The 17,720-nt window shown below is 39.5% G+C and overlaps 1 protein-coding gene across 3 annotated transcripts in view; it reads left to right on the top strand.

The window, feature by feature from the left end:
- The window catches only part of RAPGEF5 (Rap guanine nucleotide exchange factor 5), a 223,463-nt gene that overhangs the window by 36,534 nt on the left and 169,209 nt on the right, over nt 1-17,720 (top strand). For all 3 annotated transcript variants that reach the window (XM_078441420.2, XM_060632685.3, XM_060632686.3), the window contains exons 2-5: nt 2,029-2,079; nt 4,042-4,148; nt 9,066-9,187; nt 10,872-11,040. In XM_078441420.2, the coding sequence (XP_078297546.1) occupies nt 9,136-9,187; nt 10,872-11,040 (221 nt within the window). In that variant the 5' untranslated portion in view covers nt 2,029-2,079; nt 4,042-4,148; nt 9,066-9,135. The remainder of the gene's footprint in view (nt 1-2,028; nt 2,080-4,041; nt 4,149-9,065; nt 9,188-10,871; nt 11,041-17,720) is intronic.

The raw sequence follows: 17,720 nt of genomic DNA, 5'->3' as shown, positions 1-17,720 counted from the left end.
TTTTTAAAAACTATATCATGTGAAGTAGTTGCTTTTCTGAGCTGATTCAGGCAATTAGATGAGTAACAAAGACTGTCAGTCCTGGCCTGCCAGATTGATTTTTAAAAGTCTGTTTAAGGGGGAAAAGAAAAAATCACTTATGATGATTCATCTTGAAATGATAAAGCTAGTGCATATGCAAATTTTAAATTGTTTGGTATTTCAATAAGTGAATATATTACGTAGGCCCAGACGACAGAAGGCCTGAGAAGGGCTGATTTGGAGCGTGTATAGACGACACCAGAAGGGGTGGGTGGATGTTTTATTTTAAGACCTAGGGATTAAAAATGGCCTATCTACCTTTGTGAATTTCCTTTCCTTTGAAGCCACAGCAAATCTTTAGCAGAATATACCGATTTGCGTTTCTGAATAGAGTCTATATATTCATTTCAGTTTAATTAAGATAAGTAATATGGGAGGCATGTGCAGTGGGGAAGATGCAGAATGGGAATTCTGTCTTAGGTTAAGGCTTGGTGGAAGGTTTGGATGCTGGAAAACCATGACTGGCAGGGAATGTTTTGTAATTTAGCAAATGATCCTGAGAACTGGAGGCGGCAGACTAAAGACTATGGGATCTGAAAAGGCAGCAAGCCTTGGAATAGAGGTGTAAAGAGCTTTTAAACATAGGTTGGGAGCTCAGTAAATGTTAGTTGCTCTGTTCTTTTTCTCCTACCACAATAGGAAATGATAATAGTTTTCTATTGTGCTGAAGCATATGTGGGTGATGGTGCGGCTTACTGGATTGTTAGGTAGGAAAAATTAGCTCCCACCATTCAAATCATTCAGCAGATACTTAATAGATGTAAATATCTCGAAAGAAATGATTGATTTGTGTGCAAGGTTGTGTGCTAGTGCTGTGAAAGCAAAGCCCTATAAACTGCCAGCACTCCCTCAAGGAGCTTAAGGATGAGTTAGGCAAATGCACACAGAGAACGACAGCCAACAGCCCAGAGCATCCAGGAGCTGCCACATGACTAGTAGAGAGAAGCAGAGCTGTGAAGAGGGACAAACCCCAGTGGACTGGGACAGGGGGAGGCGCTTCACCCAGGAGGTGACTGCACGAAACCTGGACTTCAGAGTCAGGTGGGGAAAAAAAGGGCACTGGGTGGCTAAGTTGGTTGAGTGTCCACCTCTTGATTTCAGCTTAGGTCATGATCTCATGGTTCATGAGATCACATCGGGCTCTGCACTGACAGCGCTGAGTGTGCTGGCAATTCTGTCTGTCTCTCTCTGCCCCTCTCCCATTTGCTCTCTATCTCTCTCTCTCAAAATAAATAAGTAAACATTAAAAAAAAAAAAAAAAAAAAGACTAAGTCCAGTGGGATCCAGGGAAGTGTCAAGAAGGTGGAGGACTCTGTAATGTGGAGAATGGTGTGAGCCCAGGCAAGTAGGAATGGGGGCCTCTCCTGATGAGTGGGTCTTGTCGTGGAGGGAGGTGGAAGGAGAAACCTGTTGGAGGCAGACTGTGCTGGTTTGGATTAACTCACATAAGCAGTTAGAGATGCACTGTAAGTCAAGGGGGCAACTTGGGGGCATTTGTAGAGTTGAGGTTTGCAGGATGGCCTGCGGGGGCATGACCAGAGGGCAGGGAGAGCCACTGAGAAGCTGAGGCAGCAGTTCAGATGTATAGTGGTGAACGTCTGAGTGAGCGGGTGAAAGAGGAAATGAAAAGGAAAGGAGAAACAGAATCAATATCACATGGAGATTAAACGACAAGTATGAAAACATCCCAGTCTTTTTAATGTGCTTCTTAAAGTTAGATGAGATGCTATTCAAATGGAATAATCTGTCCCATTTGAATGAATGCCGACCAGATGGTTACACTGAATGAGAATAAAGACGTTAATCCTCTATGGCCTATGACTTGAGATTTAAACACGTTTTTTGGCTTGGACAACTGCTGGGCCTGCCATGTTGCAGACATAGTCTCTTACAGTACAAAGATTTGTTTGGTTCTAATTGTTTTTCCTTTTCTTTCTTTCAAAATAGACTCTATCGAGAAGAATTTCCAATCCATACCTTGAGCACACTCCTTCCCAGGTATGATTCTTTTCTCTTACTGCATTTTCTGAAACGATGATTTATAAATTCTGGTGTAGACTCTTCTAGGTACAGCCCTTGGCTTTGCTCCTGGGCAGGCCGTCTTCCTCACCTGGGGATGACACAACTGAAGGTGTTTGAGATGCTCTGATAATTGTGGCATGGTGCAAGATGTTCACCAGATAGGAAAAAAGTATTTTCCCATCTTCCAAGTCCTTACATAAATGCAGAGTTAATACATAATATATATTTTTCAATTTGTTGTGTTGATATCCGCTATTTTAAAAATACCGTGTGTCTATTGTACACTAAAACCTTTGTGTAAAAGGGGATTGTCTTTATAGTTATCTAATAATATAATATCTCCGTATGCTCATTGGAAAAAGATGGGGAAGACTTCATTGTGTTACATTTAAAAATCGGTTGGCAGAGGTTTTTTGTTTTGTTTTGTTTTTTGTTTTAAAGAAATTTTTCTTTTTGTAATGTTTATTTATTTTTGGCAGAGAGAGAGAAAGAGCATGAGCAGGGGAAGGGCAGAGAGAGAGGGAGACACAGAATCTGAATCAGGCTCCAGGCTCTGAGCTGTCAGCACAGAGCCCCGATGTGGGGCTCAAACTCACAGACCGCAAGACCATGACCTGAGCCGAAGTCGGACACTCAACCGACCGAGCCACCTAGGCGCCCCTGTTTTTTGTTGTTTAAGAGTAACAAGAGACTTGTGATCATTGTGAGGTCTGGAACTTTTGGGCCTTGTTCACTACTATATCCACAGCTTCTAGAATGGGGCCTGGTAGCTGCTCATCAAATGTTTTTTGAATGACTGAGTGAATGAATACTGGTACCTTGTCAGGACCCATCAAGTGTCAGCTGACTTCTCTTTTAGGGAAGTACTGTCTGTCATCTGACTTGGTGTAGAGTTTTCACGTGTTTTTTTGTTTGTTTTTTAATATACAGTTTTAACATGTTAAAAATAAATAACTTCCTGCCATTCTCACTTTGTCATCAGGCTGTATTTGGGAGGTGATAATAGGAATACTAGAGAAGCATAAGATGGGGTTGAAGTGTTCCCTGTCAAGACATAGTCAATATATTATCCATCAGTTTGCTTCAAGAGAAGATATAAAATATTTTATAGATGTACAATTGTGTAGGTGCAGAAAGAGTTCACCAAGAAACAAGTAAACACATGTAAGCACACATCCCCAGTATACATTGATTTTCAAGAACCTTTACTTATGAAGACTGTTCATTTTTACTTCTTTTGTGAGGTAGCATTGTACTATGGAGGAAGGTGCCAATTACAGAGAAAGAAGGTAGGTATATAAAGTAGGACGTAGAGCTCTCTAGATCTGAGAAATAGCCTCCTTCAACCTCCCAGAATCGGAAATACATACGGATGTGTTAGGAGATTCAAAAGGAAGTTAAATAAAATTTTCATCAGCTAGGTGGAATCACGAAGTAGGTGAAACCAGAATGCTTGGAATTAACTATGAGCTCTGAAGCTGAGTGAAGCTTAAAAGCAAAGCAGACTGTAGCCCTATCGCATTGTGTCACAGTGTGAGATGTTCACCAGATAGGGAAAAATTACTATCCTCTCTTCCAAGACTTTTACATGAATGCATTATCAATATGGCAGAGTCATATGTTATAAATATTCTTCCATTTGCTGTATTAATAGAAACAGTGTTTTTTTAAAAAAATTGATTTGCTCTGGAAACTTCATATAAAAGATGATTCATGGCTAAAGCAGTTTAGCATTTGGAAAATAGTTATTGTAGCTTTAATAGCACAAGTGGACCAATTGCAAAAATAAAACAGGCAGTTGTTTGTAGCTACGTAGGCTAAAATGTTTTGAACTTAGGGAGGTGGTCATGATTTTCTTTCATGTATAGTATGCTGTTGGCAGCTCACAAATTATATTATTCTGAATCTACATAGAATATTTGTCCTTTTCCATTTTAGATTTATGGAGAGAATTCTTCTTGTGCGGGAAGAGCATTGAGGAATATTATTATTGTTCAGGCTGCTGACCTGATAAAAGACAGAGTGAACCTCAAGGGATTTTACAGGTAACACAGTTTTCTAACACCTTGTCAGAAATTCTCCTTGAGGAGAAAAAAAAAACAAAAACAAAAAACCCAAAAATGTGATAAAATGGTAAAGTTGATTACAGAGAGATGGGCTATATCAGTGCTGGGAGGGTTTGTTTGAAGTGTCCGTTTGGGGTACTGGTGGTGGTTTTTCTTTTAGTTAAATTCAGCTGAGTATTTGCTGACAGGAGACTCCTGGTTCTGAAGTTAGGGTGTGGAATCTCCAGCAGCAGGTGTGGATGAGTTCCTCAGAGACTCTCTGCTCTGCTTCCTCTGAAATGTGATGTTTTATAAGATTTTTATTGGGCACGTGCTATAATGCGACTTCAGTAAATATAGGCCCCCGCTTCAGGAACCTTACCAAGGCTCTTTGAGGACTTGTTGGGGGCCCATGGGAGAGGGGAACTTGTGCTCTAAGTTGCCAGGTGAGGATGAGCCCCTCCTCAGGCCCTGCAAGGAGGGGGAAGGGCGGGTCCAAAGAGCTGGCATTTCTCTGCCTTGGCTTGTGAATAAGGGGGTGGGGGTATGAGAGTAAATAGATGGGCTAATGGTCAGTTTTAAAGCAGCTGGACTAAGAATGGTCGCTTAGTAAGTTTAGAACACGTTTTCATTCATGGAGCCATTTGAAGAAAAAACAAAAGTAAATTGTCAGCTTTTTATTTTGTCAAGTAAAGGTATTAAGCCATATCAAACAATACCAAATTAAAATGATAAAAATTGAACAAAAAGAGAAAACTATGGCATTTATTACCATTATTTTTTCTTACTGAAAAGATTGCAATATACCACAAAGAACAGGAAGAGTACTCATAAAAAATGTTACCAAAAAAAAGTAGGAAAGATCCTCAGAAAAAGGATATTTCTTTTTTTTTTTTTTTTTTTTTTTAAATTTTTTTTTTTTTTTTTTCAACATTTTTTATTTATTTTTGGGACAGAGAGAGACAGAGCATGAACGGGGGAGGGGCAGAGAGAGAGGGAGACACAGAATCGGAAACAGGCTCCAGGCTCCGAGCCATCAGCCCAGAGCCTGACGCGGGGCTCGAACTCACGGACCGCGAGATCGTGACCCGGCTGAAGTCGGACGCTTAACCGACTGCGCCACCCAGGCGCCCCAAAAAGGATATTTCTTTAAGTTAACTCAGCTTTATCACAAATTCATTGTAATATTCCTGTTTTTTCCATTTGTCACAGTTGAGAAAAATTTCATCATGGCATGGGTTTGGGGGATAGTGATTCTCGACCTGTTTGAGTAAGAAGACTCCCATTTTATTGAGACATGACTGAAAATGCACAATTCTTAAGGGTACAGCTTGAGAATCGTTAATTATTATATACACCTATGTAACTATTATCCACACCTTAGATAGTTCCTTCATGTTCTTTTCTAGTCACTAACTATCCCAGGCTACCAACTTCTTTCTAATCAAACACTTGGCAGAAACTGTTTTCTGAGGCACCATTGACAAGGGTAGGAGGGAGGGTGGGAAAACTATAATGAATTATTACTTTAAAATCCCATATTTAATTAACCACATTAGTATATACATAGGTCTTGAAAAACATGACCCACATTAGACATGATGTGTTCTGTTGACATAACATGTTGTGTATATGGACTCATGAACCTCTTGAAAAAAGCTTCCCCTCCCCCCTATAAGGAATTCATAGTCCAAGGTCTGAGAACTTTTCGCTGAGAGCCCAGGCCAAGTAGACAACAACAGGGGGGAAGAGAGGCTGCAGTCATGGCTAGACTACTTCACATAGAGCCTTTGTAATTTTTTTTTAACAGATGATGATATCAATTTGAAATCCATCTGATTTTTTTTTTTTTTTTCATTTTTTAAAAACTAAAACAGGGTGGATAAGTCTTTGGTCTAGTCTTAAGCAGGCTCCTAGGATTCATTTTACCTACCACACAAGGCTATGTGTAAGATCTGTCATTGTCCTCAGTTTCTTTATGTGGTCTCCATGGATATAGAAGGGAAAAAAGCATTGGGAGATATACATTAATAAGGCTCATGGAAAAGAACCATCCATGCCACTTTGAACATATTTAGGGTTCAGTGGGAGTAGAAAGGGGAGAGAGCATGTGCTGTGCTATTTCAGATTCCCAGTGGTTGGGCCAGAACTTCTTATTTTTAATTAACCAAGGATTTAATTAGTGCCTTGGGTTTAAAGATAAAGTGCTAATATGGTTGCCTAGGATGAGTCCTTTTCATTTGGTAGTAAATCAAGGTAAGGTATTCGCCATGTACTACATGAGAATTACTTTCAAAATGTTGAGATGTTTTTTATTGCTTTTGCACTCTAAGAAAAATCATATTGGTTTCTGAGACTTCAAATAGGTCTCTAAATACCATCACTCCATTTACATTTGAGATTAGGGTCCTGTCTGCATTACCGTGAATTAATTGCTAAAAATGCAACTGGAGGCAGAAGGAGACCAGGAGAAATCAAATTTTCAGCTCCAGAAATGGGTCAAATTAATGTTTTGTTGTAACAGCCACACTGGCCTTATAGCTAATCACCTCCATATCGAATGTTCCCACCTAGTATTGCAACTGTAGTTAGATCTACATGTACCCCCAACGGTTTCTGGATTCAGTACAAGACTGGAGTAAGAACTGGTGCGGGTGTTGAGATTGCTGCCTTCCGTGCAGACCTTTTTTTCCTCGCTGCTCTCCCCTAAGTCCTGTAGGTTTGGGTATGGGAGCTGGATTGTTGCAGACCTGGCCAGCAAGTCAGGGGAGTGGGAGTTCAATGCAGGGGCACCTCACCTCATTTTGTTTGCTTTGGTGATGTTAATAGTGTTTATCCCTATCCCTAATGGTGTGTTCCCTGGTGTAGATGGATTAATGAAGGATATTTGAAACATAATTTGATAAAGTTGGGGGTAGAGAAGAAAGGGATCATGGGCAACTGAAACCATAGCTTGCTGGCTGGGGGTTGGGGGAGCTCTTATTAACTAGCATTGTCATGGCAATATCCTGTTTGAGAATATAGACTCAGCCCCGCTGCCCAAGACAGAGTGAACTCTTCCCATGGAGAAGGTAGAACTGGGGAACTGGGGCTCCCAGCATCACCTAGGCCCCATCCAGCCATACTGTATCAGAATCTACACATTAACCAAATCCCCCATGTGCTTCTAAACACACTTTTGAGAAGCCCCAGTCTAAGAAACTTCTTCCCCATCATCTGCGAGCAAGCAAACGTATTCATCCACCTAGTCACCTTTTGCAAGTTGCCTCTTTAGTTTGTTAGTAAATGTTTGGTTGTGTCCTATTCCAGGTGAGAACAGACGGAGAACTGGATTGTTCTGAGAAAAGGATTACAATAATACAGTGTTTAAATCCCTGGGATAAAAGTACTTTACAAGCCCAAAGATGCTGGCTAATTGACAGAGGCATTGAGGAATTAATTAACACTTTGAGCCTTTAACATAAAAGGTGTCTTATAGAATTAGAAGTTAATATTGACTGTTTTGTCTAATTGCCTAGTTTATTGCAATCTGTTTTCTCTTTTTTCAGAAAACATCCATTTATTTGACAGTTAATCTTTCTAATGTCTTAAAGCTAACCTGCAAGTGAACATGTCTGGTGTTGCCCTAATCACCTTAGAGTACCTTTCATATAGTGGCACTTTACCAAAAAAAAAAAAGTTAGACTTACCCAAGCTGGGATATTTGTTGAAATATCTTAGCAGAGGGGCTCAGTTGGTAGAGCTTATGACTTGATATTTGGGGTTATGAGTTTAAGCCCCACATTGTGCATAAAAAAACTCAAAACCCCAAAACCAAATATCTCAGTAAGAAAAGCTTATTTTTCCTTCACACCTGAAAATACAACATCTCATGGCAATACGTTTCTGTTTTAGGAATAAAATATTGACATGTTTTGGTTCTTAAATACCAAACATTGAATAAAGATAACCATTTCATGATACATTTTTTTAAAAGAAACATCTTGGTGACTTTTTTTTAAGGGAGAATGATTTTCAGTGAGATTTTTGCAAATGAAAAACCATATTTCAGGAACTTGTCTTCCTGTGGTTTTTCATTTGAGGCTGATAAAGATGGAAAAGTGGCATGAAAATACTGCTTGTAGTGCCCAGATTGGGGCATTCTTCAAATGCAGTTGTGGATCTTAAAACAGATTGCAGAGGATATTTTTGCATATGTGGTGAGTGGAGTCTATCACGCACAGCTGGGTTTATGGGTTTGTGATCTAGGCTGCATGGCCATATCACTTAGACTATATTGAAAAGACTAATGGTCATATTTATTGTTCTTGGAGACAAATTTGAGGATTTAATCTGTAGAGTAGCAAACAAAACTCTTTAGCACTCTCTATGGTCCCAACTTTGAGTAATCTTGGAATTAATTTTTTCTCAAAAAGACTAGATAAAAATCTATAAAGAGTTGAACAAAAGTTGATCGCCATCACTTTTTGAGGTACTTGTTTTACCAAGGCAGAAGCATTATCTTTATATAAAGGATTGCTAAATTTATTCCTTCATTTATCCAAACATGTGTATTGAGAGCTTACCTGTGTATCTGAACTGTTGTAATTGTTGGGGTCTAACGGTGAGGTATATACATAGTTGCTGATATCTTGAAAATGATTCTGAAGTGAGGAAAGCAGATAGTATTCATTCGGAAAGATGTACAATTACTAAATGTTGGGTGATTGAAGCAAGAGTGTAAGAGGTTATGATTCCAAGTGTTCCTGAGGAAGTGATATTTCAGCTGAAATTGGAAAGATGAATAAGAGGTGCCGATTCATTATTATTGAGTCGCTTGTTTAAAAAAGTTTATGAAACGGATGATATTAAATATCAATTATTTGGCAAATGAGTTGCAACAATGTCTTAACCATGAATGGCTTCCCTTTTGTTCAGGAGGAGCTGTGTTGGGTCAGAGCTGGTAGACTGGCTTCTAGAACACTGTCCCTTTGTCCAGTGCAGATCTATGGCCATAGGGGTCTGGCAGCTCCTACTGGATATGGGAATTATGTTATCAGGTTAGTATCATATGTTTTGAAAGCACAGAGCATTATTTTATTAAGCTACCAGAACAAAATTTACTTGAATTTTCTAGAGGATGTTACAATCTGGATGGAAATTGCTTTTGCAGGTAAATGTTTGCATTCTCTCATATTTTGTAAATAAAAGTGACCAGTCATCTTTTGACGGTTATTTTGCACATCTTTTATAAAAATAATTAGGTACTTGCTGATTCACAGACTACTACCTGTAAGAGTTTTTCCCTTACCTTCTCCTCTACCCAAAAGGCTCCTCACAGATTTTTTTGTTTTGTTTTTTAAATTTTAAATGTTTATTTATTCTTGAAAGAGAGAGAGAGAGAGAGAGAACGTGAGCAGGGGAGGGACAGAGAGAGAGGGAGACACAGAATCTGAAGCAGGCTCCAGGCTCTGAGATGTCAGCACAGAGCACGAACCACAAGATCATGACGTGAGCCAAAGTCGGACACCTAACCGACTGAGCCACCCAGGTGCCCCTCAGTTGTTATTTTTTTTTTTTAATCAGAGACATCTTTAGTTGCTCTAAATGTGTGATTTGTCTAGGTGTACTTAGAATAATTATCAGAAACTGATTTTATGAGTGGAATGTGTATGCCATTTAATTGACTAACCATGAACAATTAGAGATATGACCTATGAAAATTAGCTGTTTAAAAAGAGCACAAAATTGATGTTAACTAGCAACTAAAATAGATGGCAGATATCTCTTTTCCTAATTGAGCCCTGGGAATTGAAGAATTAGAAGTCAAGCAATCCAGATTCTTTATTTGGCTCTATCATGAAGGTTCTAGTTAGTCACTAGGAAGCCCCTTTTTCCCTCTAAGTAATAAATCTTGAGGGTCAGAGAACATAGTAAGGTAGAGAAAGGCATACCCCAAGTGCCAGTGTGCAAGAAGAGTACAGATGGGGATGTGGGTGTAATTTCAAGGCATTATTAACACCTAGCACCTGATACTCTCACATTGAAAATCAGTGACTATCTTTGAAGAATGTTACCTGCTTGCTTGTGAGGTTCATGTTAGTGGTGAGCAAAAAAAATTAAGTGTTAATGTATTTTTGGATCAGTCCTTGATTTCTTTTAAAACAATCTTGGTGGCATTGATATTTTTTGCTAGATAATTCTTAGTTGTAGGGGCCTGTCTTGTACATACAGGATGTTTAGCACCAGATGCCAGTAGCACCCTCTAGTAATGACAACCAAAAATGTCTCCAGACATTGCCAAGTGTCCCTTGGGGGCACAGTCCTTACCCCCCCCCCCCCCCGCCCCGTCCAATTGAGAACCACTGGTTTGAAACTTGTTATAGTGTTACACTTGTATATCACTAACGTAATTAAACGTATTAGTTTGCCTTGGGACATATAAAAAAAAAATTCTCCCCACTTTTTGAATTGCTACTGATTTCACCTGTCTCTGAAGCACATAAGTCATAAAATACATGTGAAGATGCTGGCTAAGGCCTCAAGTAATAAAAATTGGGTTGGTCAGTAAGTCCCCTTTAATTCAGTGGGATTGTAAACATGAATGGACTTAGAATATATAATTATAGTCTTTCCCCTGGGTTCTCATAATAATTAGTAGGGCTTTCAATTTATTATTTGGTTTATGACTCTCTTAATAATATACTTTGAGAAACGGACCCACCCCTTTTTTGTTTCCAACAGTGGACCAGAATTTATACTTTCAAGATACCTATGTTTTCTACCAGTTTTCATCTGATGAATGTAGCTATTTGTACTGTGAATTTGAAAGAGAAGAAGAATGGCAGAATGGTGTCAAACTTTTACTGCAACTTGTGCCTCTCATTCCTGCCAAAGCTGGCATCTGTGAGCTGTAAGTAGATGTTCTTTTTTGTTCCATTATAAAATTATACTCATTCAGAGAATGTTTACTGTCTCTAGGGACCGTGCCCTGCTCTTGAAGACCACTATCTCCTTGAGGAGATAGTTGTCCTATTCCCATTTCTCAGATGCAAGTTCAGAAAGGTAAAAGAGGGGTGCCTGAGTGGCTCAGTCGGTTAAGCGTCTGACTTCGACGGTCATGATCTCACGGTTCGTGAGTTCGAGCCCAGCGTCGGGCTCTGGGCTGACAACTCAGAGCCTGGAGCCTGCTTCGGATTCTGTGTCTCCCTCTGTCTCTGCCCCTCCACTGCTTGCACTCTGTCTCTCACATTGTCTCAAAAATAAAATAAACATTTTAAAAAAATTAAAAAAAAAAAGAAAGGTAAAAGAAATTGCTGGCAATTAAATCCAGCTAATAAATGACTGAACTGGTATTCAAATCCCAGAAGTTCATGCCTCACCAGCTGTACCACGAGCCGTGTCTGATTTAATCATCACTATATGAGTAGTGATCAAGATTAGGAATAAATATGATTTGGCTTAGGTTGGACTAAAATAATAACTGACATATAATCCACTCTTCAAGTTGTGACTTTCCTAAGAAAGAGCTCAAAAACCTTTCTGAAAATAATCAAGAAGCAATATTTGGCAAATAAAACGCGTGAATCACTATCACATGGAGATATTGAATCACTATAAGATTAAAATGAATTAAAATTTATTAGAGAAGGCTTAGGAACAGGTCTTGAGTCCTGATATGGTGCTGCCTGACATGTCTTTGTTTCTCCACAGCATTCATGATATGCCTACTTCAGAATAATGTATTTCAGATTAAAATTTGCCATCAATAACTTTTACGTATTCAGTTTTCAAAATGTGTTCCCATACTTACGGTTGACTGTCTCCCTTCTTGAGATGGCAGTGCAAGAGGTATTACTCTCATCTCATGGGTAGGAAGAGTAGGTTCAGAGAGAAACAATCATCACAAAGATGAGTTGCTCTTGTTAAAAAAACAAAGACACTTAATAGTGAACAGTTAATCCAGGCTTTTAGAAAAGAAATAAGTGTTAGAATATTAATGAGACACTGTGCTAATAGGTTGATATTAGAATCACATTTTGTTAGGAACTATGCTAACTGCTTTATATTTATTATTTCATCGTCAGATGAATTCTAGAACACAGTTCTTACTATCGCTATTTTGTAAGTGAGGAAATTGAGGCACAGAGGTCAGGTCACCTGTCTAAGGTCACACAAGTGGCGAGCTGAGTGTTAGGGTTTGAATCCATGTCTGTCTAGCTATAACACCCATGCTTTGTAACACTTGCTCGAGTGTGTTCCAGGAGTTAGGGGGCCATTCTACCTCCCTCTTCTAAGACATTGTAAACAGAAACTATAAAAATGTTAGACTGACTTGGGAATGGTTGTGAATTTACCACCACCACTGTGTATAGAGGACCTTGGAATGGTGAAGCAAAATTCAAACGTAATTCTTCACTGAGTTTTCTAAGTACGGAAAATGTTCCTTAGCCTTGATATGCTTTCAATGGAGGTAGAATTTCCTGAGCAAAGTCAAAGAACATTTTAATAAACTTTAACAAGCTTTCCAAGAGGGAGTGGTGTGCTTTTGAAGCTAGAAATGTCTGTGACATGCTTGGACTCTGTGGGACTGGCATTCTCCAGCAGCTCTTCTTAAGCACTTCCCATCCTGAACCCAACATGGAAGTGTGTGCAATCTCATGGGCATGCATAGGTTAACAGGGGCATAAGGGCAGCTGAAATAAACTTGCAAGCATTCCTCCTGATTCAGCTCTAGCACTTTCTTCCCGACTTAGCAAGCAGACCGGAGATGACCTTGTTATGGGGAAAGCCTGAGTCTACTCTAGTTCTAAAAATTATTTTCAAAATTTTCCTAATATTAATTCCAGATTACTTGCAGTTTTTTGTCACCCCAGTCCCTGAACACAAATGTCATGCCTCTGGAGTTGAGAATCGCCGGAGCATGTCTTGTTTATCAGCAGATATTTTTTTGTTGGTGGTGATGTGAACATGTGCATTAGGAGTGGCAATTCCTCTGGGGAAATTGTCATTGGGGAGCTATGGATCCATCTGTCCCATATTGTAAGTACTAACTATTAAAAGATAAAATTAATGAACCACTGCAAGTCTATTCTGGAGGGAGATACATATGTATGTGTATGTATGTGTATATGTATATATGTGTGTGTGTGTGTGTGTGTGTGTATATATATATATATATATATATATATATATATGTAATGTGTGTGTGTGTACCACTTTTTCTATGCTAGACTTCTAAGCCTACCTCTCAGGGTAAAATTTTTGGCCATATTTTGGAAAGGCTAGGTTTAGGTTATCCAGACTTGAAAAAAATTCTGGTCAGAGAAAAGGTGCCCAAGGACAATGTCTTCTTCAAGCTGTAATGGCACAGCCTTCGTGTGGCTCGATGCATGTGACCCCACGGTAACTTATGCTCTCATCTGGTGATCTCCATTCATTCTCACCTCCACCTCACACCTTTTTATTCCCTCGTGCCCCTGTGATATTCTGCTCCTTCCTCTTCCTCTTTCCATTTCTAGTCAAATTCTACCCACCCCCCCCAAGGGGGAGCCCAAGTCCTACCTTGACCAAAAACTTCCACAATGTCTCCAGTTCATGTCTGTCCTAGTGTTTGTAACTTAGGTCTCTTCCTGTTTGCATCAAAAAATTTTTCCATTCTTCTCTGTCATTCTTAGACCTGTGTTGTTCATTCTGCTCTGTTAAAACATTTTTATCCATTCTACTGAAATGCCCTCTAAAGTCCTCTTGATTCATTAATTTGCATTGTCCATTCACAAGCTGAAAATCCTGTCCTATGTTCCTTTTAATAGCCTTTTTGATATTTGAAGGCTATTCCGGTCTTTGTATGCGGTTTTGCGTCGGGTCCCTCTAATGTGCTATCTTCTAAGTCTCTGTAAAATTATGCAAGGAAGCCACTTAGTATCTCTATGACACGCAATTCTGTGTAAATGCATTTTGTGGATCTTTTTTTCCATTTAGAAAAGAATATTTGAAGCAGGATGGGAAATGGAGCTGCTGCAGGTTTCTAGGCTAATTTTAGGAAACAAAATTCCTGTTCTATACAAAATAACTTTTATAGATAATTTGAATGAAGTGAGTGAATAGGTTGTCGAAGGTACAATCTTAGGGAGGAAAAAATAACAGTCATGGTATTTTATTCAAAACGAAAGCCAAATCAAGTGACCTATAAGTGATTTTTTTCTCACTCGTGTGTGTGTGGGTGTGGGTAGGTGATTGGAGCAGGGTGTTGGTTGGGGATGCTGAAGTAACAGCACAGGGAAGGGCGGCCTCATAGTTGATTCAGAACTAGTGAGAAATTTGTGGGGCGCCTGGGTGGCTCAGTTGGTTAAGCATCTGACTTCAACTCAGGTCATGATCTCGCACTTTGTGGGTTCAAGCCCCACATCGGGCTCTGTGCTGACAGCTCAGAGCCTGGAGCCTGCTTCGGATTCTGTGTCTCCCTGTCTCCCTCTGCCCCTCCCCTGCTCATGCTCTGTCTCCTTCTCTCAAAAATAAATAAATGTTAAAAAAAAAAATTAAAAAAAATAAAAGAACTAGTGAGAAATTTTAGAATGTAGGCTGTGAGGAAGCATGGCTGTTCCAGTGCAGCCGCCATTACAGCAGGTGCCAGCTCACCATGGGTGGGAGTGGGAGTGCTCTGAATGGACGGAGCCTATGAACCTCGAATATATGAAACTATAGTCTCCAATTACAGGGCAGTTAACATTTAAACTGTTGTTGAAAGAGTTCTAGGGGATTGCTAAACTTTAACTCCTCCTACACTCAGACGTGTAAAGAAAAATGTAATGTCTTCTTTTTTCCTCTAAGCAATCTCTTGTTTGTTGTGCACGTGAGCCTCTGTCTTGTAAGATAGCCAGAAAGAAGGAAAAGAAACCCCACAATTTTAGTCTAATCCAGTAGAATTATTCTAATAAGATAATGCTAAAAGGTGTTTGGCACCTTTTGGTAAAAAGGTTCAGTGTAGGCCCACTCCCTGTTGCTCATCAAGACAGCCTCTGGAACGTGGTGAGTAGTATGGGTCTCTTAAACCTGGTAGAGGAGGCTCTCTTCTCAGGGTGGGCCCTTTCCCGTCCCCAGTGATTTTGCTAGTAGATGGGCACCCTAATGGCCCTTGAGGTATAACTGGGGTGTTGTATTGGCATCTGCTGTGGAGCCTGGGACTTGTATAAACTGGGTTTGTCCATCTTGGCTCGGTCAGTGCCTCTTGGTCCTGCCTGGCTGATGTGCCCTCCTGGGTGCCTACTGGCACTGCTGATGCTCCTGAGGTCTGGCTGTGGCTTCCACAGACCCCCTATTCAGCCACTTGGCCTCTGTTAAAACAGCTCTCTCTCTCATGGCATCCTAGCCTGACTCTTCCTGATTCTAACTATTTAAAAACAAACAAACAAAAACATGTTTATTGTTGTTATTTAGCTATGTGCTTAATTGAATGGTATTTTAACCTTCAGATTCTTAACTAGCCAACTGTAGGGAAATCTCAGTCCAGGGGTTAAGATGAATTTATTAGCATTCATGATTTCACGTTCTAGACAGAGAAGCAAAAGGATACTTGAGATAGAACAGCGTGCAGGGCATTGACGTTAGGGAGAGCGGTGGCAGGTTGAGGCAGTGCAAGGTAGCTTGATGTGGCTGAAGCAGTGAGTCACAGCGAGAAGAACTCAGACTTTGAGAAGGGTGGGGAGCAAGTCTCAGATTGATTGCAAGGGTGTCTTAAACCTATAGAAAAGACAAACATTATCTTTACATTGACTAGAGAATGACTTAACTGTACATGGGTGATACAAAACAAAATAGTTGGTTACCGGAATTCACAGTAACATTTATGTCATGTGTTGGTGTTATCAACATGTATAGAGTTTATGGGTCTGTGATCCATTTCTATGTAAAAAGCGTCCCCTACTTAAAAACTGGGGAAGAGCTGGCTTAGTCACTTGGCCTAAGCTTGCCCTGGCAGTGACAACAATGAAACGAATAGTAGCAGTAATGGTTAATACTCCCTGCTCACAACGGCAATGTGAAGTTAAAGATGAGGGAACTGAGGCAAGGAAGGTTACTGAACTTGCCAAAGGGACAGGCCTCTGTACTTGGTGGCAGGTAGGTGAATAGAAGGCAGAAGCTGAACTTGGAAGTGACCTCTATGGCAGTGGTTCTCAACCATGATCCTTTCAAAAAGAAGGAGGTATAAGCTGAGATCTACTAAATCAGGCTTGGGATGGACAGATGAGACACATATTAGTACTTTTTGTTAACTTCTAGTAAGGCTCATGTACACCAGAGTTGAAGTCTGCAGTTCCAAAAAGTCAGCCATACAGAAAGAGCTTGGTTCATAAGAAATGTGAAAGCTAATTCAATCAAATTTGCAAAATACTATGCAAAGAAGCCAGATCAATAACATTATGACAAAGATTTTATCAAACTTGGTACTTACCGCTGCTTGACTGACACTTCTGAAATTGCATACGTTTAGCTTCATGAGCATTTAAGTTTGGAAGAGAGTCTGGAGTCCCTAGATAATTGAATTTGCTCCTTTGCTTAGGTAAGGAGAAGGGACAGGGAGAAGAAGGTCTGGGAAAAGGCAACTCTTTCTCAACAGACATTTACTGTCCATTAGGTTTGTGCGAGGTACAAATTTGTGCTTGACTCTGTGGTGATACGACCATATGTAAGTAATGTCTCATCTTTTATGAGGCCGGCATTATTAGGACAAAGTTCAGAAAGGGAAGCAAATGTGAAAAACAGAATCCTCATCCACAAATATTAGCAAATAGGATCCAGCAATATATAAAAGTGATAATACAATCATGAGAGATGGGAGTTTATCCTAGGAATAAAAGGATGGTTCAGAGTTTAAAACTCAATCGATGTAATTCACCAGATTTAATCTAAAGTGAAAAACTGTATGACAAATTCCATAGATGCAGATAACACATTTAAAAAAAATTCAGTATCCATTCATGATAAAAAAAAATTCTCAGAAAACTAGAAATCTAAGGAAGCCTCTTTAATCTGATAAAACCTTACATAAAATCTATGGCTTATATCATACTTAATGGTAAAAGACTGAATGCTTTCCCACTAAGATTGGGATCAAGGCTAATGTATCTCCTTTTAATCACTTCTCTTCACGAGTCAGTGTAATAAGGCAAGATAAATAAAAGTATACTACAAATAAGAAGGAAAGAATTAAAGCCACCTCTTTTTGCAGATACATAGATAGAAAATCCCAGGGTATCTAGAGAAGACCTACTAGAACTAATGAGTAGTACGTTTAGTAAATTCACAAGATACAAGGTCAATTTACAAAAATTATGTTTCTATATGCTGGCCCAAAAAAAACGTTATGAAATTCTTAGGTACAAATCTAAAAAGTGTGCAAGAGCTATATGTGAAATACTTCATCAGTCTAATGGGAAAAAAATCCCAAAAAACAAATTAAGGCTTAAGTAGAGGATCTCTCCATGTTAGTGGGTTAGATTACTTAATCTGTTTTTTTAAATGTTTATTTATTTATTTTGAAAGGGGTTGGAGGAGCAGAGAGAGAGGGAGAGAGAGAATCCCAAGCAGGCTCTG

Source organism: Panthera onca, chromosome A2 (genome assembly GCF_046562875.1).
Source record: "Panthera onca isolate mPanOnc1 chromosome A2, mPanOnc1 haplotype 2, whole genome shotgun sequence".
Lineage (NCBI taxonomy): Eukaryota > Metazoa > Chordata > Mammalia > Carnivora > Felidae > Panthera > Panthera onca.
The sequence above is the reverse complement of the archived record's forward strand: the minus strand, read 5'-3'. Positions and strand labels throughout refer to the sequence as shown.